Source organism: Lichenostomus cassidix, chromosome 9 (genome assembly GCF_008360975.1).
Source record: "Lichenostomus cassidix isolate B80296 chromosome 9, HeHo_3.0, whole genome shotgun sequence".
In the NCBI taxonomy this organism is placed as follows: Eukaryota; Metazoa; Chordata; class Aves; order Passeriformes; family Meliphagidae; genus Lichenostomus; species Lichenostomus cassidix.
Window position 1 is genome coordinate 4,278,190 of NC_139490.1, and position 27,600 is coordinate 4,305,789.

Below are 27,600 nucleotides of genomic sequence, written 5' to 3' on the forward strand. Positions count from 1 at the left end.
GTCAGTGCAGGGGAAACACTGCAATGCAGAGTTCCTGAGAAAGACCAAAGCATGCAGGACAAATTCCCCAGGATTGGAGTGACTTAATCAACAGCCTGGAGAACAGGGAGGGAAGAGGTATGTGCCTGTCCTCAGTGAGGCTGGAGCAGGCAGAGGGGAAGCTCCAGGGCCTTTTCTGATCACTGCAAAAGCTCATTATAACACAGAAGTAAAATTTTCTTCTACTCCAGTTACGCTGTGGCTAATTATAAGTAATAATTACACCATGGCCATTCACTGGCATTACAGCTGATACAAACACAAGGAGAAATCTGATCTGCTGCCTTCATGGGTGCTGCCACACACTGAGAATGCACCAGCTCCAGTGTCTTGTTCACACCTCTTGCATCTGACACTACTTATTCCTTCAAAACATCTCTGAAGGCCCAACCCCAGAAATTGGACCTGCAGCCTTCACCCTCCCTCTGCTGCTTCTCCCATTGGCATTTGCTGCCTCCGTGTGGGATGGAAGGAGGGGAAAGCTGCTGTGCTCCTCACCTTATCAAAGATGGTGGCGTTGCGAGCTGCTGTGGAAATCCACACCTCTTTGAAGAATTTGTCACAGACAGGATCCTGGTGTTCCGGATTGAGATCGGAGCCGCCAAGGACAACCCTGAGAAGACAAAGGGATGGGTGCTCACAGAGGCTGAAGCACTGGGCACTCCCCCTTTTGATAAATGCCAGGAGACAGGAAGTTTCCTTGGGACCTGCCAAACCCTGTGTACTCCCAGCACCCTCACACTCCCACCCCGTGATGATCTGTCTTGATTTTCTCCTTTTCCTCTGTGCAGTAACTCTCCAGATGGGAAATAGGGTGGGAGGGAGAAAATGGGAAAAAGAAAAAGGTCTTAAACTAAAAATGGCCATGTTGTGGGCCAGATGGCTGCTCCCAGCAAATAAGCTTTCCTTAAAAAGTGACACTGCCACCCAGGATTGAGAGTGTGCAAATGGGATCTGGAGGGGAAATACCACTTGTTTATGAGCTCTGCTAGCGAAATCCTGGAGCAAAATGATTTGTAAAGCTACCAAGCTGCAGGCAGGAGCAGTGAGAGTAAGGCCAGTGAAACAGCAGCAAAACCCTAAGCCAAATCCAGGCCAGGCAAAGCTAAAACTGGGCAGGCAGTGGCAGCCCCATTGTATTGAAAGGCTGTGGGGGCAGATCAAACCCAAGCAAGCCCTGCCTGCATCCCCTCGTGCCGTGCTCAGCCAGCCCCACACGCACCTGAAGCAGCGCAGCCGCAGCGACTGGGCGAACTTCCCCGCGCTGTACGGCTGGCCGTCCATGACGGAGGGCACAGTGTCACTGTCCTGCACGATGATGGCCATCTCGCTGTCCCGCTTGCCCAGCATGCTGCGGTCGTTGATGTTGGCAGAGCCTGGCAGGATGAGGCACACATGTCCCAGGTGCTCCTGCACACCCTCCATCACCTCCCACCACCCCATGGGCCCTCTGCACCCTCAGCTCCATCAGGAGCTCCATTTGTGGCTTTGCTAGGTAAAACATCAACCAGAGGGCTTAATGGAAACACAGACCCCGAGAGACAGCATTTAGGGGAAAGAAAAAAAAACCTGACTGATTTTTGCAGCCTTCAACAGTTTGGAAGAAGGTTAAATCACAGCCAAGCCCAGGCCAACATATTCAAAAGTTAATTCTTTCTGCAACTTCCCCGATGCTTCTGCTGATGGAGCCACAGCTTTCAAAGGTCTAATCTGCATTTGGTTTGGATACCCAAACAAACACCTGAGCAGGATGGACTCTGTGGGTAAATCATGGAATGGTTTGGGTTGGAAAAGACTTTCAAGTTCCCCTCGTTCCAACACCCCCACCATGGGCAGGGACACCTTCCAGTAGACCAGGCTGCTGTGCCTTTCAGCACGCTCTGCTCAAGACCAGCTGAGGCTTTATCCCCCAAACAGGTTTCTCTGTCTTACACAGACACCAGAAAAGAGGGAATGGAGGACACTGCAGCAGCTGTTAGCTCCAAGGGAACAGCAAGGTGCAGGGAAGGATAGGCATAATCAGGTCATTAACCTGCAGAAATGACCAGAACAACAACAAAAAAATCTCCAGACACAGCTGTAAAGGACTCCCAGGCTGCAGTTAGCCCTTGAGCCTTCCCAGGAACTGGATTAACTCCAGGGGAGCCAACACCTCCAGAGGAGAAACCAGCTAAGTCCCTCTCTCTCCTTTCACCCCCTCCTCCTGCACAGTAGCTCCATGAGCATACAATTTCCATGCACTCTCTCTTATGTGGAAAAGAGATAACTTCCCATCCCCTCACCAGGCAGCAGAGACGAACAGGCTGTATAAAAATCTATCCTCAAGCTTATATGTCGAGAAAATAGAAATTAAGAGTGGTTTCAGGCCCCCACATCATCCCAGCTGGAACAACACAGTTGCTGCTGTGATATCAAACCACCTCTGAGCCACTCCATGCACTGGAGATGAGATCTGGCCCCTGAGAGGGTGACAGAGGAGCAAACCTCACCACAGGTCATCCAAGACCACTGCTTTGAAGGGAGGGAGTATTTCAAGTCTTGTAAAATCTGGTATTAAGTTATTCATTGGCAACATTTTCACTGCTGACATAAGAGCTCAAAAAGGGCTTCTTTAAAGAAACAGGCTGAAATTCTGCTGCAGTGTGGAGCTCTGAGCCTGAACTCTCTTGTCTCTGCTTCATGTTCTCATAATAAAAATGGTAAGAGAAAAGGATGAAATGATATCTATTACTCCCTATAGCATATTGTCCCATTCGTAGGAAATGGAGCTGATACATGACACATGTTGTCCAAACCTTCCAAATTTTACGGTACATTCTGTTCTTTCAGGAACAGATGACAAGTCTCACAAGTCTTCCTGCTAGAGCAGAGTTTGATACAAGACAGATGGACAATATTCCCTGCACTGGGATTCTCCTCACGGTTACACAGAGATCTAAAACCATTTCAGAAAAACAAATTAAATGACAGCCCTCTGAATCCTTTCATCCCTCTTGATGAATTTATGAGTTTGGTTTTCGGGTTTGTTTTTTTCAACAGCAAAATATTTCTCAGGAAATAAATGACAGCACAGAAAAGCCCATGGCACTGCAGCCAGCATGGGGATGGGAAGGGATTGATGCAGGTATAACCCAGTGCCCCAAACCCCTCAGTGAGCCCCTGCTCACCGATTATAACCGTGTTGTCATCAGCAATCAGCAGTTTGCTGTGCACATAGATGAGCTCCGTGACCAGTTTTCCTTCCAGCTCTGCATATGTTCGAAGTCCACAGAACGATATGTAGTTTATCCACTTATCTCCAACTGAAAATTAAAAGACAAGAAAACTGACAGGATGAAGGAGGTGGAAGAGAAAAGACCTTGTTTACATGAAGACCCCTATGAATAACAGTTCACTTCTGACTTTTAAAAAAATTATTTGTGAATAGGTAACAGATAATTTTTTTTAAAAACAGACTTGAAAATTTACTTGTGAGCTCTCTCTGTGCTGCTCTGATCTGCTGCCTGCTCAGAGACTCCCACTTCAGTGAGAAATGACCCCAGTCTCCTGGACAGAGCACACAAGGGTCCAAACATCTTAAAATAAGTGGGCTATGCGACTGTTTTCCTGCAGATCCTGCAGAAAGGAGGCTGCAAGCAGGTGTTTTGTTCATGGCCAGTATGGCAAATGTGTCCTAATGCACTTGTGTGCAGTTCAGATTTACGCCAAGACCTAGAACAAATGAGGCATTATGCATGGTCCTAGAATTTGTGCTGTGTGGGTTTTCACGGTGCTCTGATTCCCAGCAGAGCAAATTCCAGCAGGAATCCTCACGGCAAGGAAGCAACTCAGAAACAGCGTCCTGCTTTGGCAGGCTTTTCCACTCCACATCTGACAAGTGCCAGAAACAAACCCTGGGTGGGATCCACGGGAGAGGCTGAGGGCTCATGGCTCCCAGAAGCGTGACCCCGCTCAGGACATTTTCCAAATAACACAATCCTGAGCAGCTGGACCATTCTGTGCTCCTCCCTGGGGTGTTCCCCTCCGCTGGATCAGGGCTGCAGCCAGGTGTGAAGTCTGACAAGTGGCCATGGCTCGTGTGACCTGACAGAACTCGCCATGGGAGGATGGTCAGGGAGGTCACTCACTGCCCTGCGAGCCCTTAGCACGTGTTGTATTATGTGTTCTGGATGCATCCATCAAACAGCAGCATCCCAAAGTAAACAACACAGAGGAGAGGAATAAAGCTCTTACCTTCTGCCTTCAGCTGGCCCAGGATGGAGTTTTCCCCTCGGCACATGGTCCTGGAAAGAAGGTAGAGAGCTGTCAGCACCCCCATGGCACTGCTGCACCTCAGTCCTTCCCATGAGACCTGCCGGGTTTCAAGTGCTCCCCCAAAACATCCATTCTGGAGCAGGAGAATCACACTGGGGAAGATAATGTTGCCTTCATGGGGCCAAGGGGCAGAGCCAGGCCAAGTACTGACCAAAAAGGCAGATTTGGAGACAAATCTTGGTCAGCAAGTCTGGTTTGATTGGCTAAGAGGAAAACAAATTATCGGATAGTTTGGGTCAGAAGGGACCTTAAACCTCATTTAGCTTTAAGCCATGGGTAGGGACACCTTCCAGCAGACCAGGCTGCCCAAAGCTCTGTCCAAGCTGGTCACACTGATGGCACATGGGGCTTGGGGACCTTCTGCAGCAGTGGAGGGGTCCAGGGGGTCTCTGACAGCCTGCCTGTGGTACCTGTAGTTGAAGTGCATGATGGCCTGCAGCGCGTTCCCCCCGCCTGTCGAAATGTCCCCTTCAAAGCCCGGCAGCAGTGGGATCACCACGTACACTCGGAAACGCTTGTTCTCCCTGAAATGAGAGTTTGGGGGAATATCAGCCTGGGAATGTTACATCAGCCTGGAAAACTCACAGCTTTGCACAAGGTGAAGTCCCCCGGGTTTCAATTCCCCCAAGCTGACTGACTTGGTTCCCATCCAAGGCCACCACACAAATTTTAAGGGAGCAAAGTGTGAAGTGCATTTCCAGTTTCAGTTCTTTATCACCCAAGAAAGAATAATTCACTCCCAGAAGGTAACAAAAGAAGCTAAAAGAAAAGAAACACATTTTTCTGATATTCAGGGGCAGGCTAAGAATTTTTCAGATTATGTCTGCCACTGTAAAAATTTGTTTGAGCACCTCAGTAGCCCAGTCACACTGATACTGGTGCAGTCTGGTGTGTATGACTGCCTGGCAGAGAACAGCAAAGGTTACAGAGCTATCACAGGCAGAAACCCAAAATCTAAACCAGCATTCCTGGTTTTCAGAAGTCAGAAACATCACAAAAGCTGGAAAAAGCTCAGGGCACAAGCAAAACATTGATCATTTGGGGAAGACAAATATCTCCTTGATACATCACAGCACCCAAAATCTCAGTTCCAGAGTTCTCCCAAACTAATCCACACCCTAATCGTGATCCCATTCAGAACAAAAGGTACAATTGTGGCTCTGCTTGGGGCTCTTCTCAAAGCCCCCTTTTGGATTTCCTCTGCTGACAAATGCCAGGTGCATCTGCTCTGACAGCACTTTCCAGCTGCTCCTGGATGCTGGGAACTCCCTGCTCTGTGCCCCGGAGAAGGACAAGGATAATACTCCATGGAAGGATGCGGCCACTAGATGGCAAACACAGTTTAATCAGCACAAAACTATTTCAGAAGCATTCTGAGGAGTCGCCAGTCTGCAGTTTTTTTTAAAAGTATTCCTTCCTCAGGCAAGCCATGCCTGTGCATTTAGGAGGGTGGGAATTGTATGGCACTGGGATCCCCATGTGAGCTGGGAGGGAGACATTGAGGACCTGTGTGTCTTTCATTTCAGCCAGTGCTTCCTCCCAGCTGTGCTGGGCACTGCAGATGGGCTCTGGTTTGCCAGGAGAGCTCACAAACAGTTAATGAGGCCTTACCCAGACTCAAGAGACTGTGAAACCAACTCTGTTTGTATCATGAGAAAGGTCTACCAACAAAAGCATTACCCAAAAAGCAGCTTGTTTGTGTAAGGACAGTGTTTATTAAATTGCTTAGAGAGCCACCCATGAGAAAAAGAGGAAACCAATAAAAGAACATTATTAATAGCACCACTAGAAAATATTTAGTCTAGAAGAGTGAGAAGTATACAAGCTCATTACAGACCTTAATTTATAATTAAATGCTGTTTTCCCAGAGCAGTTTGGAAAATGAGCATTATGATACAAACCATTTAGGTCTGAGTTTACTTTTAATCTTAGGCAATGCAGAATTTGAATTTACATTCAGTTAGGAATTGCCAACATTAAGCCAGCACAATACTGGCATAAAATTGGAGAAATTGAGAAGTGAGCATCCTATCTGGAAATGGGTCACTGAGGAATCTCTGTGACCCCCTTTTGTGACAGACTTTTTAGTATCTGGACAGAAAAACACCCATTACATACACTTTATACAACAGGAAAACCTTAACAGATTACCTGGAGAATTTGCTGCTACCTCAGTAGCATTGCTAATAGCAGGCAACTGATGCAAAGGACCAGTGGTAGTGAGTTCCCAAAGGCAGGAAAGACAATCCAGAGTGGCTTTCCAGGGGGACATAAATTGGCACAGAGATCACAGAATCATGGAATGGTGGAAGGGACCTTAAAGCTCCTCTAGTTCCAAAGCCCCCTGTCCATAGCAGGAACAACTCCCTCTATCCCAGGCTGCTCCAAGCCATGTCCAGCCTGGCCTTGGACACTTCCAGGGATCCAGGGGCAGCCATAGCTTCTCTGGGCACCCTGTGCCAGGGCCTCTCCACCCTCCCTCATAGGGAAGAATTTCTTCCCAACAACCCATCTAATCCACCTTTTTCACTTCAAAGGCATTTCCCCTTGTCCTATCAAACACACCCTTTTCCAAAGTCCCTCTCCAGCTCTCCTCCAGCCCCTTTAGGCACTGGAAGGTGCTTCAAGATGCTGTGTCCAGCTGCCTGTGAGCCTCCAGGCTGCAATACAAACACAGCAACACCACTTCCAGCAGCACTGACACCACTTCTCATTTACCACAGGTGAGGAAATCCATCTTTCCTTTTCATCCTTAGCTAATTTCAATTATTTGGGCTATGTACTGCAGCTCACACGGATCAAAGGCAACTCCATCCTGACGTTAATGGCACAGCAGATAACATCCAGGCTCTCCCTGTTTGAATAGTGATCCTCTTTCCCCAGTACTCAGAACAAAGCCTGGCCCAGGGCACCTCCTGTGCCCTTGCAGACACTTCCTGCACTCCAGGAGCTGTCTCAGGTTGGGTGCCTTTATCCAAGGGGGAATTTCCAAGCTCAAGTGCCAGAGAGAGCAAAATTCCTGCAAGCTTGGAGAGCACACCTCTGGGAAAGTAGGCCCTGCAGAATTCTGGACAACTCCAGTATGGAAAAAATAATCAGCGCAAGAAAACATCTCCATGCATGGCAAAAAATCACGTGAGAAATGAAATGAAAAAGCTTAGAAAGTTTTCTGTATATCAGCCCAGCAAGAGCAGGATATAGTTTTATATTATGATATGCATGTCTCTTAAAGAGACTCCAGGGGAACAACCTTAAGCAAGGCTGCCCAGGATCAAAGTGAAGACAAGCCACTACCTGTGGCAATCATGTTAACTCAGGGTTAGGTGTGCTGAAGGAGCGTCTAAAACATGGTTGGATTCAATGCTTCCAGGAACAAACAACGGTCCCCTTGCAGAGACTGGAGGTGGTGAACACCCTCCAGCATGTACCAGAAAATGTTCAAACAATAGCAGAACCCTGCAGTCAAATCCTCAAAATGTGTTTGCTTCCCCTACTTGGAGCCACTCCTCTCTAGATGATTTAAATAAACCACAAATCCCAGTTCACCCTTCCCACCCATGAACTTGCCTGACCACCCAGCTCAAGGCAAGTTGGCAATGGAGCAAAGGTGTCACTGAACCAGAGCACAAAAGACTTGCCTTTAAACAAATTCCACAGTTAAAAATACATTTACATTGGGGTAAGTCCAGAAAACCATTTTCTGAATGCAAAGAAACCACTCAGGAGTCTCACTGCTGCAAATGCAGATGCTCGACCCCATCAGTTCTGTGTTGGCACAGCTACTGTCCAGCTGTGTCCACTGAGGGGTTATTTTTTGCACCACACCATGGAAATGCACCTGGAAGACTTCCATTGCCTCCTTAGGAACAGGTTACCTGTGAGCTTTAAGAATCCTCTGAGCAATCGCATCACCGATCTTGTTCCAGACAACTTTGTCATCAGCACAGCTAATAAAAAACTGGTTCTGCAGGAAAAGCAAGCAAAGCTACTGTCAGACACTGCCAGCAACCAACCAAAAATATTTGCATGCTTTATTTCACACCAAGAGCAACTAAAGATAGCTGGGTTTGTGTGCCATTGGAGTGGAAGCTTTTCTTAATTATGATTAAATTATATGTGTGTCTGTGCTTGCTTAGGGAATGAATTAGTCCTTATTAATCACACTCCTTAGAAAGTTCATACAAAGAGCAACCTAACAAGAGGCTAAAAAAAAGAAAAAAATAAAGGAGGAGAATAAGCATCTCCATTCAGCCAGCACTGAGTGTCACTCTGACACAAGAGATTCCTGCAGCTGAAGGCTGTATGGATGAAGAGCTGCCCTGTGAGTGGGAGGTTTGGGCATGCACAGGGAACACTGCAAAGCCACAGAGGGGACAGGGAGACTATTGCACAGGCCATGAAAGCTGCTGGCAATTTTGCCAAAAGCCTTATAAAGGAGAGCTCTACTGTTTTCCACCTCGTGGTCAGAAGGCTGTCAGGGTGCACAGCCATCAGTCTGGCCTGAAGACCCCTGAAATTAATGGCTCTGTCTAAATTCATAAAAACTTGGGATCAAGCCTCAAGAATTACCATCCTGATGGCTGCAATCCATGCCCAGAGCATCAGAACCCTCCTGCCTTCCCTCCCTGCCACTCACCTCTATGTAAATGTAGTGCTTGCTGTTCTCTATCACACTGATGTAGGCTTTGTGGATGGACTCCTCGTGGTATTTAATGCCAGCAGACCAGTCAGCAGCAGAGCGGATCACCTGGAAAACAAGAGGGACACCTTCAGCTCTGGCCATCCAGGACACCTGGATTTTCCCAGAGGCAAGGCTTTTTCCTGGCACAGCCAGGCTTGCACTAAATAAGGTAATAAATGCAACATTTACACTGCATTTGTAATGATGAGAAAGGACATTGAGAAATAGTATTAATGCTTAGCAATGCTTTGATTAAAAACAGAACAGCCCTGTCCCATTGCTGTATTACTGCCCTCTCCCACCTGAGCAGCTCCAGATGCTTGTTCTTGCTTAAGGTCTTATGATATACTCCTTTTAAAACAACCTAAATTTCCAAGCTTTCGGGGTGCACATCCCATCAGTGATCTCCTGCCCAGCACTTCAAAGCTGGTCTCCAGCTGGGCCAGGGTGTTTTTCCCCCAAACAGGCTGTACAGAATCATACAGTCAGTCTGATAACCCAGGCCATGCCTTTGTCCTCAGCACTTGAGTTCATTTGTTTATTCTGCCAAGTTCTTGCACAAGCCATTCCACTTGTGATGATACAACTTTTAGAATTCATAGTTCAGCTGCCCACATTTACTTCTTAGTTTTTACTGGAAATCCACTTTTAAAGGAGATTCCTGCAAGATCCCCAGGGCATGTTCTGCCCCTCCACCCTTCAGTTTTTGTGCAAGAGAGCCAAAGCAATATGAGAAACAAGCTTTGGTTGTGCTCTGGGCCAGGCTGAGCAAGCCCCATAGCAGTCAGTATCCCATCTCCCCCTGCCAGAGATGCTGTGACACCTCCTGCTCCTGCACTTTGAGTCAAGAGGCATCCACACTACACCCCAAGTGACGTTTTCCTAGCTGGAAATGTAGTTTTTAATTAAGCATTGGCAAAGTACGTGCTTGAGGGAATAACTATTCATTATTAGACTCTGTCTTTAAACATTGTCAAGACAAAAATATTGAAACAATAGCCTTAAAATATCTCAATACAACCATTATAATACCAGGACTCGGGGCCAGTCCCACACAGCACAAGATCCAAGGGCTGGGGATCTGTGAAATGTGTGTGTCAGTTCCAGCAAAATCCTGATCTCTTGGGAATCAATCAAATCAATCCTCTCATTTTCATCTCTGAGGTGGCACTGAGGGCCATTGCTGTAAGCAGCACATGACTCTTGAGCTAATTCTTTCACCTGCACAGGAGCTTTCTCTCACATCTGTTTTCCCCAGTAAAAACTAGACCCTGCAACTCTTGTATTTGGCTGCTCTTTTGGCCAACAGGAAGGTGCACTCTGCAGTGTCCCAAACTGCATCTTGGGGTCACAGATGCTGCAGTGAGGGAGCCAGGCTGAACACAAGGGCTCTCACAGCCTTTAGCAGTCCCAAACAGCCTGCATAAACTTCTGCAAGGCCATGCTGCTCATTCCTGAAGGGTTTTAATTACTCATTTGGTTTACAAAGCCAAAGCTAAGTGTTCCCACTCATCCCAAGCTGGGCACTGCTGAAACCACGCTGAACACCATGGCAGACTGAGATCTTGAACAGAATTACACCATTGGTGTTAATAAGCTGTTACTGGCATTAATAAGAACAGAAAAAAACAGCATTTCAGGGTAGAAAGGAGGCTAATTCTTCCATACGTAGCCTGGCCTGGAGCTCACAGCTCTTCCATTCTCACCAGTGCAGCAACCTGGAACTGCACTTCAGAAAGTGGCAGATTGTAGCATTCTAGTGCACAAAGTCTCATATTCAACTTTTTTTTTTGTTTGTTTTTTGTTTTTTGTTTTTTTGTTGGTTTGGTGTTTTTTTGTAGTTTTGTTTTTCTTTTTATTTTTTTTGCTAGTTAACACAGCAGAACCATTGCTCAGGACCATCCCTTTCCAGCACCACGGCTTCCCACTGCATCATCCACCTGCCCTTCCCTGCATTCCTCCTCCACATAGTGGCAGCCCAGCTCACTCCACACCCCTGACTGCCCCTGTCACAGTGCCATCATCCCTCTGCCTCACCCCAGAACACGTCATGGCTCATTCCAGAGAGCTGCCACAGCATCACCCAAAAAGCTTCCGTCAGGTACAACCTTGAATCCACGTGCAGAGGGAAGAAAAGGTCTCAGAAAATGTTGGATGGGACAGCAGAATGGGGTGTAAGATGTTCCAGCTTGGACCTCCTCAAAATAAAGTTATTTTTAACAGGTCTGCAGCCACTGGGACAGGTGAGGAGGTGGCAGGACAAGGCCACCAATGCAGCATCCCATGGAGACAAGGCTGTGGCACTGCCAGACACACATACACCTGGAAGTCTGGTACACAGCCCCTCTCTATCACTGATGTTCCATCTCACACTTCTGCACATCTCTTACCTGTTGAGGTATTTGAAGGCAGCTATTTGAATAGATTTGAACCCAATCTATTTCCCAGGGAGAAAAGGCCACATGCTGCCCAAAACAGCACCTCCCATCCAGAGCTGGAGTCTCCATGCTCCTGCCTCTCCCTTCCCCTCCCTCGAACCTCTCAATAGCCTGTCATCCCTTTAGCTTCTCTAACTGATACAAGGGTAATAAATGTGATGTTTGCTGAGGGCTAGTGCATAAACCCTGAACAATGTGAGCTCTCACGCAGACTTCAAAGAGGTGAGGGCGTCAGCTGCTGCCAGAGCATTAAATTTTCATTGCATTTCCATCAGGAACGGGATGTTGCCTCACCACGTCACATCTTTTGCAACACTGGCTTTGGCAGATAACTGCAAACTCTGGAGTGGAAATAGGGAGGTGGAAAAAAACCTTCCACTGCCTTTGGCAGATCTCTGTTTGACTCTTGCAAGAATCAATGTGCTCTTGCAGAAATCATGTTGCTATTGCGAGCAAAGCCCCAAAGTTCAAATGGAAGAGGATGAGAGACCATGCCTGACTCCTTTTCTTCCTTCCCAGCCTGTACCTCCACAGTGTTTCCCACACACACTGCATTCATCCTCCCTGCCCAGGGGAAAGCCCTTGTCAGTGCCCTATCCTCCCAAAAATGCTTTCCTGCTCCTCTCCTCTGACAAAGGAGAGCAAAACCAGATGGTACAATGAGGGTGGAATGTGTTGCTGACAGGTCAGTGGTTTGGGCTTGCAGCAACACTGCAATCCCCACAGATCCTTTGTCTTTTCCCTTCCTCTGATCTGCCCACAATTGAAGACAGATTTGCAAACAAGGTCAGAAACAAGAAAACCAGCAGCCAGGCTTTCCTCAATCACCCCACAGCCAAGGACAGTCCCGGGACACTGAATTTTACCTTGGGGCAAAACTTCTGCCTATAAAACTCTGCCCATAAAATCCCTACACAGTACTCAAATGGGGATAACAGGGGTTTGGCTGCTGGCCAGCCAAAGGATTCAATATTAAGAAGAATAAGAATATTGCTCCAGTTTTTCTTGATAAAATGTTGGTAAAAGGATTGAGGACATCTGCTCATTTCTGTGCTGGACTGTATCAGAGAAGTGAGCACCTGGAGCCTTCTGCTCCAAAATGAATAAACTGGACAGGCAAGAGGTTGATATTCCTGTCACCGCAGGAAAGGAGAAGTCACACAGGGATACCCTGATGCACACTCTGGGAGCCCCAGAAAAAGGCAGCCAGGAGGGGGAGTTTAGATCCAGGCTGCAGGTATCCTTCCTGCAGCAGCCAAATCTGAAGCCTCCATCAGGGGGAGAGACTGAGCCACTCCCTGACCCACGGTGGGACTTCAGGGATGCTCAGGGCACTTGTGTCACCTGGGGACTGATGGAAACCAGGCCAGGGAGGGCATTAGGGAGGAGACAGTCAAAATTTCAGTATGTCTACTCAAATCCCTGCCATGGAGCTTGAGGAGGTCATCCAGAAATCATAACCCAGCTGAAGCAGCCTGGGTATCAGCATGGCATGGGGAGCCCACCTCACTGCTTCCATCAAATGCTCTTCCCCACCAGTTTTCCCTGGTACTAGAAAGATTGGTACATTTCAGAATAACATGTTTGCAGCCTAATATCATCTAGTTTTATTTATCTGGCTACATGCAGGGCTATTTTGACAGATGCATAAATAAGAAATGAGCAAGGTAGTTTCAAATGAATAATTTACAAGACAAACCTGCTCCCTTTTTGCTGTTTATGGCATCACTGAGAGCTGCCCCTCATTTCCTGGATGTATCAGTTATTTGCAATGCCTCAGCAATGTGGTGGCCAGGCTGGTTTTCCAACTGCTCACCCATCACTCAGCACTGGAGTCTGTGGATTCTGCAGTCACCGTTTGAGCTCCATCATCCTCTCCCACGGCCTGATGCCCTGAGCCAGCAGCTCTGCAGTTGGACTGAAGGGAAGTTGGATCTAGGTTGTTCTCAGTTTAATTTCTCCTTTGGGAAATGCTTTCAGTTCTGTAATCAGTAGAGCTTAACTTTTTGCTGCAGCAAACCCCGTGATTTAGAAGTTGTGGCTTATCTTGTGGTTAAAGCAAGCTCAGGGGACACAAGCCCCATCACTTCCATGAGAACAAGATTTCCCAAAAAGCTGGAGTCAGACACAGACAGGGAGTCATTTACAGCCACAGGGAGGCAGGGCGATGCCTGAAGGAGACCATTTCCCAGCAAGCTGTGAGCATTGCTTTGGAGGCTGATGTAAAACACCCCAGACCCCTGACACAAGATCTCTGTGCTGCCCATGCCTCACACCACACACAGAGGAGCAGACAATGGCCTGGCAACCCACAAACACAGAAAAAAGCATTTTATTTCACTAAGCTTCCCCAAGCGTTGCTGTCGTCTGGGCAGACCATTCCTTACAAAGAGCAAAGTCATGCATTTTCCCTGGTTTTGGTCTAACTGCTCTTACTTCATACATCTTTCATCCACAGAGATACACAATGGTTTTGCTGCTTCAGCATAACTATTTTGACTTTGTACTTTTCAACAAGATCCTATTTCTGCTGGGTAACAGTAGTATTCAATACGTGCACTTGATAGAGCTAACTGGGTTTTTAAACAGAGGTATCTTAGCAATTCTGACTGCGAGGATGATTGTCACAAACCAGACTGTGGGCTGACTCTGTGGAACTGCAGAGGACCCACAGGGGTGCAGGGCTGCATAATAAAACACAGATGAAGTTCAAGGCAGAAAACAACAGCCCTGAGACTCCACTTAATGCTGGGCTCTCACTGACCACCACCCGTCTGAGCGAGGCGTCAGGGCCTGGCAGACTCCTCTGAGACAAATATTCAGTGGGTAACCCCAACCCATTAGGCCTTCTCAAATCATAAAACCCAAATGTGAGGTGTTAGATGAAGAGCGACAGAAAACAAACCAAAAAACCACATAGCTATGCAAAGTCACAGTGTTCCCACCACTCAAGTACTGCATACAGCTCAGTCCTCTTACCTCAAAGGTGGAAGTATAAATTAATGCCTCTCTAGGAAAAGGTTGTATTATTCCATTGCAATTAAGGATCTGACCACCTGATCTGTGAGTTGAATTACGTAAGAGTTTTGCATTTTATAATTCAAGTTTTGCAGAGGGTCTGTCAGGAAGCCAAACTTCCTGGGAGGATGCAGAACAAACTCTAAGTATGTCATCAGAAGACCACCACCACCCACCTGGACTGTGGCAGGAACAGCCTCAGGCACCTGATACTTCAACTCATTAGCAGTTTGCTGAGATTTTGGCAACAGGAATGGGTAGGACAGGGACCGGTATTTGGGTTTCATAATCTGCACAGGGGGAAAAAAACAGATAAAGAAAAAATCCTTGAAAAAATGCTTGCAACATATCAAAACAACACAAAGAAATAAAACAGATGCCTGCAGAGGGCAGGGGGATGAGGCAAGGCTGTGCTTATCTCCGTGCCCCCAGCAGAGGCAGCCACACCCACCTTGGTGAAGTTCCAGCGCTGGATGAAGTGCCGAGCGACGTCCCGCGCGGCTCTGCCGTGCACCACCGAGGAGATGTCGTGCCAGGGCATCCTTGGCGTGGTGTATCTGTCAATGAAGTCTGCAGGAGGACAGAGGAGCACGTTTGAAGTTCCTCAGACAAGGGACATGAACGTGGAAAAGCACAGCATCCCCCTCCTCAGACTGAAGTTTCTGGGACATGGCACCAAGGGCCCCCAAGGCTGATGACTTGGATTGCAAGTTCAGACTGTAACAGCATAATTGGCCCTAAAACCCCTCAAAGGGAGTTTTGTTGCTTCTTCCTAGCAGCCAAACCAAACCAAGCCAGCCTCGTTACCTCCGGCTTGGAAGCAGAAAAATACGGTTTGAGACTGAAAAGATGGAGAATAGAGTTTGGGGAAATGCAGATTCCCACTTACCAGCAAAAGGCTTGTCGAGTTGAACCCAGTCTTTAAAGACAAAGTTGCAATAATCTTTCCCGTGCCAGAACCTGGTTTCCCCAAGCAGCTCTCCAACACCTGTCTTCAGGCTGCGGATGGATCCTTTATCTGCCCCAGGCAAACAAAACAAAAACATGCTCCAAAGTCAAGGCCATCCATTGCACAGAACAGCGACAAAATCACAGCCACAGAACAGCTCTGGTGGGACCTGCCAGTCCCAAGCAGCTGAAGCTGGTTTCTCCCTAGTCCTCCTGTTGCTTTCAAGAGATGTAGGTTAGTATTTTTTTCTTCCCTATGTTAATCCTTTTCATGCAATCAAAACAGGTTATATAGTCTGTTAAGGAAATAAAAAGCAGATGCTGAATTTTATCTTGGACTACATCATCCTATAACCATTTGCCTTTCTCCAGTTCAATAACACCTAAATATTCCCATGTGGCAGTCCACATCATGTATATCATCCACTTCATATATTTTACAATCATAGTGAACTAATTCCACCCTCTCTGCTAGAGGGTTTATTATTTTGCCTCTCTAGCAGGGTGTATCTCCTCTAATAGAACTAGTCTTTATTAACTAGAATAAGATGTTCATGCTCCCTCATGAAGTATTGTGGGTTTTCTTAGTTTTAGTTTGTTTTTTCCAAAGAGCAATGTCATACTTGATACAATGGATCACAAATTCCAAATTCATGTTGATTAAAAATGTTCTAAAATATTTTAAGCACGGATACTCCCCCTGCTTTTCCAGAGCAGATATTTTGGTGCAGTGAACTCTTTTTCCTCGCTCTCAAAAAATCCAAAAATGTTGCCCTAAACCATAAACAGTTAACTGGTGTTATTTCCTGACCCTGAGAGCAGCCTTCATCTACAATACCAAATACTAATGCAGTAATTACACAGCAATGCCAGGAGCAGAAACCTCCTCTTAACCCGACCACATCACCAGGTAACCATAAAACCCCTTAGCACGCAGAAAAAACAACTTTAAACAGTCAACAAAACACACACTAGCAGCAGCACAAGACCAGGTGACACAAAGCAAGCCCTGCCATGACCCTGCCGAGCCAAGCCATGCCAGAAATGCCATGCAGCAGGCATGAACCACAGCTGCCTTGGGAAGCTTGAGCTTCTAGTGAGAGTCCAGGTGGAGCTGGGGAATCACTGACTCGACATGCCCGAGTGGGAATGGGAATAGGTGGGACAGACGCCAACAATTGTGCTGAGCTCCGATGACTGCACAGTGACTCATGAATGAGCATGAATGGCCACAGGGGAGACTGCACATCATTTCCACAGAGAAATGGAAATGCTTTGTTGCCTGCCGTTATTTTGTAACCAATATTTTGTAATGGGCAATTAATGCCTCAGAGGAAGATGTCAGCAAGAGGAAGATGCTGAAGAACCATTTCTCACTCCGTATCTGAACCCAAAGGTATCTTGAAAAGGTACCTCACTGAAACAGGCCCTTCCAACACCAGTTTGGAGATGGGAACAGCTCAGTGCTCACAAGCACCCAACTCCTGTCAACTGATGGTGCTTTCCTTGGTTGTAATTAGGGGTCAAAGGGGGGACCCAAGTCTAACATCAGTCCAAACAAAGGACTGACAGCAGCCATTGTGTTTCCTCTCTGTACGCATGTCTTCCTGCATCAGGCTTACTTTAAAAATATCTGATACAGAACTTCCCAGCTCCCGTAACAACTCTTTCCTTTAAAGGATGAGGGCTGATGAAATCATCACATACCAGCATCCAAACTATTTCTGCAACTGTTCCCTGCTGTCATTATTGCAATTTTTTTTTTCTTTTTTTGGTTTTTTTGCCTGGTTTTATGGTTGTCGTTTTGTTTTTACTTTTTTAATTCTTATTTATTTATGCTGCAGTATTTGTAGTTTCTGGGGAAGGCTCTTCTACCAGGATGCCCTCAGAGGAGGGATAAGGATGCTGGGAGAACAACAAGCAGCGAAGGCTGATCCTGGCACCCAACCTCACTCTCACCATAGTTATAATGCAAAAACATCAGCAGCTAAAGCCTGAAAGGGTCGACAGCTCTACCTTCCTCCACTTACCCTCCCGAGGCTCAGTGAGCCCCTGTTTGGATTCACTGTGGTGATGGAACATTTTCAGGTGGGGCCTTAAACTCTGGATTATATTCGGTTGGCTCCTAGTGGGGTTAGAGTAACCTGCAGAAATCAAGATGTTCTATTCATGGCACAAACACACATCCACCTCTGCCACACTGGTGTCTGCTCCTGTCTGAACACACCTGACAGGAGCTCAGACCAGATGTCAATTTGCTGAAACTACGAGTGAATGACAGGAAGAAGACCAAATTCAGGATTCAGCTGGTTTTAAAGCAAACAGATGTAATGAAGTACAAAGCCATGGCTGTGTCCTGAGCTGACTGCAACCAACACTCCCAACAAGGAGCAGAAGTAGGATCTGCACGGAGGGATGGAAATTCTGGCAAGTTCCCACATCTCCAGGAGCTGAAGGATTTCAGGAAGGATTTCATGCTGGAACAATTGCCAAGCTGATCCTTGTAATTTTAGCACTGAAGTTATCTTTATTGTCGAGAATTAAAAGCTGCATTTAAATATTCAACTGTTGAACAGACTCCACTCTCTAGTAAGTGGGTAAATTTGGAATATTTCCATTCAAGTGAATTTATTTAAATGTAGCTTTTAAACTTAGTCTGTGAGAGTTGATAATCCATTCAGAAACTATTTGCTTATGATAATAAATCCAAGCTGAATAATGAAAGATTCAATTCTCTCTTGCAGGAACAAACACTTTCCAACAATACAAACATTAAGAATCACATACACCACATCACGTCATCTGATGGCTTATGAAAATTGCTAATTAGCTAAATAAAAAAATCCATATAAAACCTTTCTTCTACGTTTTGCAGAGATACAAATTTGCATATTGACTACACATAGCTATTATTCTGATAGTTAGGTAAGTTGTCAACTTTCCTTCCATACAAAGAACACATTGCCCTAGAAATACTGTGAATGTGCACATACACCCACCCACCCACCTCCACACATCCTTTATATACATTATTTAGTTGAACATCACTTACTTGACTCACTGTCAATGCTGCTGACGCTGTCAGCATGGTGTATGCCATGCTTGTGCAGGTGCTTGTAAATACTGAACCTTGAAAACTTTTTGGGTTTTCCTACTCCTTTCATTTTTGATGTGTCTGGGGCATCATCAGCATTTCTCTCAAACACATGGCTCTCTGGGGACAGAGCTTGAGGCTGCAGTGGGACACGTTCAGATGACTCTGCTGCAGACTTAAAAGACACAAAATATGGCTGCAGGTCAGTATGAAGAAGTTCCCCTTTAACTACAGATTCTCATTGGTGTCAGTGCTCAGAAACAACCACAAACTAAATTTTGCTCTGTGACAGACACACTTTGGTGGGAACTAGACATGCTTTCTGGGGAGAGTCTGTTCTGAGGAGGCTCTTGCCAGGAAAGTCTAGTAATATTAGCAGCATTTGATTCCATAAATATACTCTGGATTATTCCTCCCCTTGAAATTCTCATCAAGCCAGACCTCTCAAACTTTTAGAGACATGTGGTTACATACAGACCCAGGTTAGCAGAAGTTCAGCAGCTGCTGAGGGCACGAGTATTGAGAATTTCAGAGCACTCTGCAAGTGCTTACTGTGCATTTCTAGCTAAGTTTTGTTAACAAGAGAGGTTGCCCAGAGAGGTTGTGGCTGCTCCATCCCTGGAAGTGCTCAAGGCCAGGCGGGATGGGGCTCTGAGAAACCTGGTCTAGTGAAAGTCCTCCCTGCCCATGGCATGGGGTTGAAACAAGATGATCTTTAAGGTCCCTTCCAACCCAAACCATTGTAAGATTCTACGATTCTAGGAGCACAGATTTCAAGTTGTAGCTGCTGTTCCAAGCTCCAGGAAAAACCCAGCTCTCCTATCCCTAGCAAGGGCTGGTCAGCATCTAGCCTGAAGACTCCTTTGACAGTTAGATCCTTCCTCCTCCTCATCACTTACTTGTCATGAAAGCTCTGAAACCCAACCCTATGCTCAGAAGAGAACACAGCCCATTCACCCCTGCCACAGACCTTCTGTGGCTGACCGTGGCCACCAGCTGGACACAGCCCACTTACTGCCAGGTTGGCCGTGGACACGGACTTGACGGCGGTGGCGCGCTTGACGCTGCCTACGTCGGTCAAGCGGTGCTCGTCATCGTCCCAGCGGCCGTACGCCAGGTCAATGCCACCCACGAATGCCACGGACTGGTCAACAATCACCAGCTTCTCGTGGTGGGCCCACAGGTACACTGAGGAGGACACGTGGTCTGGGTGCCTCATCACCTGTGGAGGAAACCAGCACTTGAGCTCAGCACGGTTGTCAAATTGAAATCCTTCCAGGCAGAGAGCTGTCCAGTCTTTTTTGGCTGCTTGGGGTGATGGGGAAATGCTGGAGTTGTTAATGGATGCATCCACTGCTTAATTGCTGAAGCTACTCAATTTCCCCATAGCTGGGGTCAGCCATATGGCAGGCAGGTGTTTCCCCATGATGCAGGTAATTCCTGAGCAGCAATGGTTACTAATCTTGGAATAGGTCAATCTTAAACAGTTTCATAAGAGGACCATGATCAAGGAAACTGCTTCAACAAATAAAATCATGCTTTCCATTGAGCTGTAATAGCTGAGCTTTCAAACACAGAGCCTGCTCTGAAAGAAAACAACATATTGGTGATCTGAGTCACTTCTTTGGTTGTTGCCACCACACAAGTGAAATGAGAAGTTGAGTGTTTTTTCCCCCCATTTAAAATCAGCAAGTTGTTTGGCATTTGTTTAAGAATTTCTTTTTGACAAGTGTTTATGGAATCCTAATTTCTATATCTAAGCTTACAGTTTTATTTTTTATGTTAGAGCCATTAGAACAGCTTCCTGGAGAAAAAGCTACCAAATTTCACCTGGCTGCTCCCAAAACCTGTGATACAGCTTGTGTGTATCTTCCAGTCTGTCTGCAAAGATGAAGAATGGATGCTTCCCTTCACTGTGACAATGGATCAAGTGACAATAAATCAATTATTCTAGCATAACAAATATCTTATTGCTCATAAAGATGTGTCTCTACCTTTAAGAGACTGGATCCAGCTCTATCTACTGGTTTGTCTGCCACAACTGATTTTCTGCTTGGTGCCAGAAGAGCAGCATAACAGCACAGGGCAGTTCAATGCTGCTCTTCTGTGGTGGAAATATTAACACCCAGTGTTGACTCTCATCATTCACGTTTGAACAGAAATGCTGAAATGAGACAACATTCTCAAATTGTAATTTTCCATTTGATGTAACCCCATTAACTTGTCACATGAAATACACTTCTTGTGAATTAAGACAAATAGTTGCTTTGGCAAATCTAAACTAAGCAATTTTCTGTTCCATTAGAACCTAAAGAAATGAAGTTGCCAGATGTGGCAGTCACTACATGGGTATGTCTTGTCAAGACTATTCCCACTGCAATGGTGGGAAACACTCCTGAACTTGCAGTTCCCACCCAAATACACCAGGGTCAGCACCAGCCATCAAGAACAAGTGAATGCAAACTCCATGCACACAGCCCTGTGCAATTACCTTGATGTTTGGATGCAGGTGCATGAGTGTCCGCTTGCTGTATTCACTGTTGATCCCCAGGGCAAGCTCCACCTCTTTGTACAGCATAACAAAAATTCTCACTCCTTGTTGCTGTCAGAAATAAAAAGGAATACATGGAATGCAGGCATGTCAATGGATACAGTCTGTTTCTGAAGGGAGGAAAGGCTAAGAGGCAGTAAATGTGTTGTGTCTGCTGATGGAAATGCTGACTGAGGTTACGTGCTCTTGATTATGCTCTTTCAGATCCACCAAGGGGACCCCACAGCCTGGAATGACCTGCCTGCTTGGAAAGCTCTCCAACTTTCTGAGAAGGGCTCAGTACCTCGGTTTGTGTGGGTTTTGTTGGTTTTGTTTGAGCTACGCCAAGGCCCATCAAAAGGTCATCCCTGCAGTACCTCCTTTTACACACCCTTTGAGGTACATTTTACAAATGTGATTCACTCTAATCGTGTTCATGCACTAAAGTTCAGTGTTCTGCTGCTTCATGTTGCCCTGAGGGTTGCCCACAGTTAAATGTCTCTGCAGGATGATAAGACTGTTGAAGTCACACAGACATCCCCCTCCTGAAGGGAATGTCACCAACCCAACACCAGCAAAGAGGTTCTTTCTGCTGATAGAACTAAACAAGCTCCTGGAATACACTGAGCAGCACTAAAAACATGGTACTTTCTGTAACCAGCATTGTATCCATGGGAGGGTTTTTAAGAACTCTTGTTAAAGCACTTTCAGATGTGCCAAGTGCCTCCCAAACCTTGGCAAATACTGGTCACACACTGGGACACCTCCACTTCCCTTAAATCAGCATGGATTAAAAACTTGTACTAGAGTTTGCCAGCTTAAACTTGGCATCTAAACTTTCCACAACCTTTTAAATTCCTGCTCCCAGAAAGATGCTACCAAGACCTTAAGCAGTCTCCAAATTGTGGATGATATTCTCTCCACTGCACCCAGGGTGAGTCCAAGGTAGCACTGCACACACAGAAAGGACAGCCTTTCCCCTACACCTTGACAACAGCTTGCTGACTGCCCTGTCCAGTCAAAGAAATGCCACAAATGACAGACCAAGCATTTCCAGGGACTGACCTGACTCTCCTCATCCCTCTCACACTGTTTTTATGGATGTAAGAAAATCCATGTCAGTGTGAAGCCAAATTCTCTCTTTGAGTGAGTAATGCCTTGTGGCCAGGTTTTTTTTGCCAGAAAAGAAGAGTAATTCCAAATCAACAACAGTCAGACATAAATCTCTCATTTTTAATCTAGGTATGTGGAGGGGTGAGAACTGTGATGACAACTTGTTTGGAAGGGGAAAGAGTCAAAGACTATTTCAGCACATCATAGGATTATAGAATGGTTTGGGTTGGAAGGGAACAAAGACCATCTCGTTCCACTCCCTTATCACGAGCAGGGACACGTTCCACTATCCCAGGTTGCTCAAAGTTCCATCCAACCTGGCCTGGAACACCTCCAGGGATGGGGCAGCCACAACTTCTTGGGCAACCTGTGCCAGGGCCTCACTCCCCTCACAGGAAAGAATTTCTTCCTAATATCTAATCTAAACCTGCCTCCTTACAGTTTAAAGTCTCTCTCCCATGTGGACTCCTGCCCTTCTACCACGGCAAGGGTCCAAGAGTTTTCCCAGCCAAGGGAATAAACCTTCTGACTCACTGCTGACATGGGGCAAACACTTTTTAGCACTGGTGTTATCACAGGGTGTATGAACAGCTGGAGCACAGCCCACACTCAAATACACACCACAAAGTGCTCAGCCTTTCCTGCCCTCTGAATTACACAAATCACATGGAGAGCACCAGGCAGCAGCAGGTCTTTGACCCCACCAGGAACTGGCACAGAAGTGACCCAAACCTGAGGCAATCAAGAGGATCTACCGTTCTGCCTCTGAGCTCTTCCAAACCTAAATGGAGGGGTGGGCGGGTGAATCAAAATACTTGGTTTTCCAAGGCTATCTGATATGAGGCTTTAACTCTCATCTCTATCAAAACGAGTGGTGGAAGTGCTCCAGCCCCAACCCCTCTGGCTGGGCTGGTGCAGGGTGAAGGGTGCAGCTGGAGCTCACTTACTGCTTTCCTCTTGAGGATGCAGTCCAGCCGCCAGCGATTCCCTTCCACCACCGGTCGCTTCATGAAGATTTCTGGGCTCAGCCTAAGAAAATAAGGGGATATAAAAAACACAGCAGATGTAGCCTGCAAACAAAGCACTGGCCTAAATAACCAACTTGGGAAGCATGGGAATTGAAGTTTAAATAAAGTGGATGTGAAAGCTCATGTCCCAGAGTGATGCATTCTCCAATACCCTGCTCTTTGTTCTTTAATAACTGAGCATTACAGAGGGCAGGGGACATGTCCAGCACATTCATCTTAGTATTCAACAACCCACGAGACCAGGTTTAACAGTGATGTATAAATACAGTCCAAATTTCCCTGTCTGTGAAAGAAAGATGCAACAAAAGAAAACCCCAAGGTAGAGTCGAAAGAAATATACAGACATAAAAAAATAAATGAGAGTGGGATTTCAGTTCTCCTGGCACCTGAGCTATCTGAAGAAAACAGATTTACTCTGAATTTTCCTTGCTGCCTAAAGACAAAGGAATGGGATCTCTCAACAGGGCATTTTATCGCTTCAAGGACCACAAGAAACAGTCAAGCAGTCTCATCTAACTCCTGCACAGCAAAGTGACAGAATTTAATTTCTTTACTTTTGTACCAAGCATGGGAACTTGGGCTTGGATAAAGCATATTGCTACATCCTAATTTTATCGTATACACCGAATTTTTCATGTAAGCTTTGGAATTCCATGATACTTCAACAACTGTCTGAACAAAACACTAAGTAAGAGACAATGGGTCCAAAATGGGATGATCTTGAATTTCAACCTGATATTGCATATCCAGGAACATTAGTCTTAACTGTGTCCATGGCAGGATAAAGATTTACCCCACTAAATGCTAACATGGTATGTAGTTTCCTCATAATGATTTCCACCTAAGAACTAACTCTCCCAGGTCCCAGAGGCAGCAGATAAGCAGCAAGAGGTTCATTTCACAGATGCAGAAAGAGGAGCACAGAGATGTGCCCAAGGTGAGCAGGAAATCTGAGTCATGTCTTGGAAGCCTCCCATCCCCATCGTCCAGGCTGGCTCAGGCAGATTGACCTCCAGAAAGGCACGACATGGGCAGCCACAACCAGCATCCAGCCAAGAAACTCTGCCCAGTTTGTGAGAGAACCCTTTTTCTGCCACAAACAGGAACCAGAGCACTGCATAAACACATAAACTAGGTAAGAAGTGGGCAGAACCAGGTCTTTTGGCAGACATACAGCTCAGAAAAGACAACAGAATTCCCCTTCTCCCTTATCTGGCCCATTTAAGAGCAGACCAAAAGGACACACCCAAGTGAGAGCACAAGATGCTCTCACTGCTGGCATGAGGCTTCCCAAGGCAGTGAGGAGGGGCTGAAAGGAGGATCCCAAGCAAGATCCCATGGCAAGAGCACTGCTGAGCATCCCTGTTCCCTTACACACTGAAAGACACCCATGCCCCTCAGGTTTGCAGTGATTAACACTCCTGATGAGCACCTCGAGCCACCACTTTGCAGCTCAGGTGGTTCCTCCGTGCGATTTCAGGCATTTCTGTGCAGGGAGACAACCAAGCTGTTGATTTGAAGCGTGCGCTTTTGCTGCCAACCCTCCTGAAAAGGCCTTTGACTACAACACAAGGAGAGGTTTGGGTGTGCTGCCAAACCATCTGGCTGCAGGGCTAGCTGCCATACTGTAGGGCTCCGAACAGTGCCACATTGTCAGCAGTGTCCCCGGAGAGACAGCTGGGCAACACCCAAACATGGAAGTACGAACCACCAATCTGTGATGAAAATTTCTTCCTTAGCAGCTTCCATGGCATTTGCGACGTCTTCAAAGTACCACTTGGCATTGACATACCTGCAAAAGCAAACAGAGTGCAGAGTTGTCTCTTCCCCTTCATTAAACCAAGTTAACAGCTGAAGAGTGAGAGGGTTCTGTATTAATGACATTTACGTTCTCTTCTCAAAAGCAAACACGATCCTAATTTCAAGGATCAGGACAACACGCAGGGAGAATTCACTGCTGCTATCAGTACCTTGATGAAACAGCACAGTAAGAGATTATTAAGTACCACTTGGCACTTCTGCCAACCTCACACAATAGTCCTGCATTCTGCTTGACAAGCAAGTCAGGTTTGTCTCTGAGGAAAGGACGGTGGAGTAGTGTTTCCTTTGATTTATGGAAACTACTCAGGCAGCGGCAAGGCAGAAGCTGCAGTGGTCTGCTTCCAGCTAGAATCCAATTTTTGAGACACTTCTGGGAATGGATTAGTGCACTCAGGTTGCACTGGGGACAGAAGGATTTCTCAGGGACTGCTGTGTGCATAAAGCCCAGTCACCTCCAACTATACCCAAATTTGCATTTATTGATTCCCTTTTCTTCTCTTTATCCTTAAAATGAAAAATACCCAACTCAAATTCAAACACAACTTGGCATTGCAAAATACAATGAGCTGTGATGCAAAGCTCCTGCCACCAGCACTGCTGCACTGTCCCTGGTGAAGAAAATTTTTTTTTTGCATTTTTTTTGTAACTTCTTTAATTATCACCACCCCCACAGCTACCAAATGCTACCAGCTCTGTCCACCAGAGCCAGGGTGCTGAGGGCAGGCAGGTAACAGGTCCTCACCACTTGGCCAGGGTGTTCTCCTGCACGGCCGCGTAGGAGCCGAAGCGATGCTCCGTCAGAAAGTCCTTGCCGTGTTTGCGGATGAACTCATCTATGCCCTGCCTCCACCACTGGGCATGTCTGTAGCTGTTGCACTTCAGAATCAGAGACCTGTAAAAACACACCACGTGCAGGGCAGGAGGCTGAAGCCACTTCCATTTAATTGGGCTGCTCCTCGCTGCCTGTCCGTGTTGGTAAATGCATCTCTATCAGTCATATTTTATTTACACAAAAAGTAGGGACTCTGCTCTTTTGTTTGCAAAAGAATGCATAGCACTGAGCTGCTCTGAGTGACTAACAGTATTGCACTGCCAAGCATAAAAAAAACTCCAGTGTTTAAATTATTAGCACCAGCTTAACTTGGAATTGGAGCCAGTTAATGTTGTATGCTTTAAGAGATGAATTTATACTGTGCGCTAACATAAAAACATTAAATATCTCTTTATCCCCCACTAGCATGTGTTTTGAGTAAAACTCTATTGGGATGCAGAAGAAATCATCCCTGCTTGCAGCATAAAGAGAACAGAGTGCCTAAAAAATTACCTAAGCAATTGCTGCCAAACCAGACCGTGCAACTCAGCATGCACCGTGCCCTCAGGCCCCAGCAGTAACCACAGGGATGGACAAACAGAGGCTCCAAATGCCTCATTAAGACATCGGAAATGATCAGCATTAGGGCCAAACCCCCAGCAGCTCTGAGCACACCAGCAGCAGCCACCCAGGCTTGTTAACCCCTCCTGCAGAGCAGAATCGATTCCTCCTTAGAAAAAGCAAAAGCAAACTAAAAGGGGATAAACAAAGCTGTTTTCTTACCTGGAGAGATTGTCGATCTGCAACCCGTATTTAGTTTCTGTTTCTTTCTGGCCTATCTTGATGTTGAATTCCTTATCGACCAGCAGGACAAAGGAAATGGCCCCTGAATCAGGCTTCATGTACATCAGGAAAGAGTCCTTCACCACCAGCCACCTGTAGGGACACAGCAACCACATCACCTGGATTTCACAGCCATGCCAGCCTCGAAACATGAGCCATGGAGGGAGCTAATAAAATGGAGAAGTGCTTCTTCAAAACAAGTGCAAATCATTTATCAGGGAATTTTACTAAATGGTAGAAGTTCCTCTCAGGAGCTAGACCAGGGGATGGTTTTCTTGAGCAGAAAAGTTTGTATTTTATGACCTTGGGTAATGAGTTTTAATTCAATATAGGACTTTTAGAGTTAATCATATAATTCCTTTTTATAGAAGTATTTAAAAACACAGGCTTCCTTGTTTCACAAAACCCATGAGAACCTCCCTGGACATAAACCTCACAGCACCAGGCAAAGGTGCAACAAGGATTCCTCCATCCCTGATTTTTATTCAGCTTATATGCTATACGGGAGTTATTTGACATTTCTAACACTAATTCTGATGCTAGGATCACTTTCACTCCTATCAAAATATATGAACAAGGCATTTTGGAAAGCTTTTATTGCCAAGCAACAGGCACCCTGTTAGAAACACATGAGGAGGGATGACCGGCAGGTTTTACATAAATACTGTAGCCTGAAGGCAACTCTGGGGAAAAAACACATTTTTTACTGTGAATGGCATTTCTAATTTTTTCTCCCCCTGCAGCGTAGCTGGGGTAACCAACCCCCTCTGTCCCACACAGGTCTCCATCACCAGACCTTCGCCTCATTCTTCTGCACACTCAGAAACGCACAAAGCAACACAAAACACTGCAGAAATCTGTTCATTCTTGTATCTTTAGTAACAGCCTCAGCTCAGCTCCTCATCTACTTTCCATAATTTTT

The 27,600-nt window shown here is 46.2% G+C and overlaps 1 protein-coding gene across 5 annotated transcripts in view; it reads right to left on the reverse strand.

Annotated features, from left to right (window-relative positions):
* PLD1 (phospholipase D1) overlaps positions 1–27,600 on the reverse strand; it is a 71,660-nt gene that overhangs the window by 4,906 nt on the left and 39,154 nt on the right. For 4 of the 5 annotated variants that reach the window (XM_085069015.1, XM_085069016.1, XM_085069014.1 and 1 more), the window contains 18 exons: positions 26,619–26,771; positions 25,767–25,916; positions 24,912–24,995; positions 23,123–23,204; positions 21,024–21,134; positions 19,548–19,754; positions 18,491–18,707; positions 17,469–17,582; positions 15,380–15,508; positions 14,942–15,060; positions 14,667–14,780; positions 8,990–9,100; positions 8,229–8,317; positions 4,764–4,877; positions 4,273–4,322; positions 3,207–3,341; positions 1,262–1,415; positions 538–652 (listed from right to left, as the gene is read on the reverse strand). In XM_085069015.1, coding sequence (XP_084925141.1) covers positions 538–652; positions 1,262–1,415; positions 3,207–3,341; positions 4,273–4,322; positions 4,764–4,877; positions 8,229–8,317; positions 8,990–9,100; positions 14,667–14,780; positions 14,942–15,060; positions 15,380–15,508; positions 17,469–17,582; positions 18,491–18,707; positions 19,548–19,754; positions 21,024–21,134; positions 23,123–23,204; positions 24,912–24,995; positions 25,767–25,916; positions 26,619–26,771 — 2,248 coding nt within the window. The remainder of the gene's footprint in view (positions 1–537; positions 653–1,261; positions 1,416–3,206; positions 3,342–4,272; positions 4,323–4,763; positions 4,878–8,228; positions 8,318–8,989; positions 9,101–14,666; positions 14,781–14,941; positions 15,061–15,379; positions 15,509–17,468; positions 17,583–18,490; positions 18,708–19,547; positions 19,755–21,023; positions 21,135–23,122; positions 23,205–24,911; positions 24,996–25,766; positions 25,917–26,618; positions 26,772–27,600) is intronic. The other variant, XM_085069018.1, reaches the window with a different exon arrangement.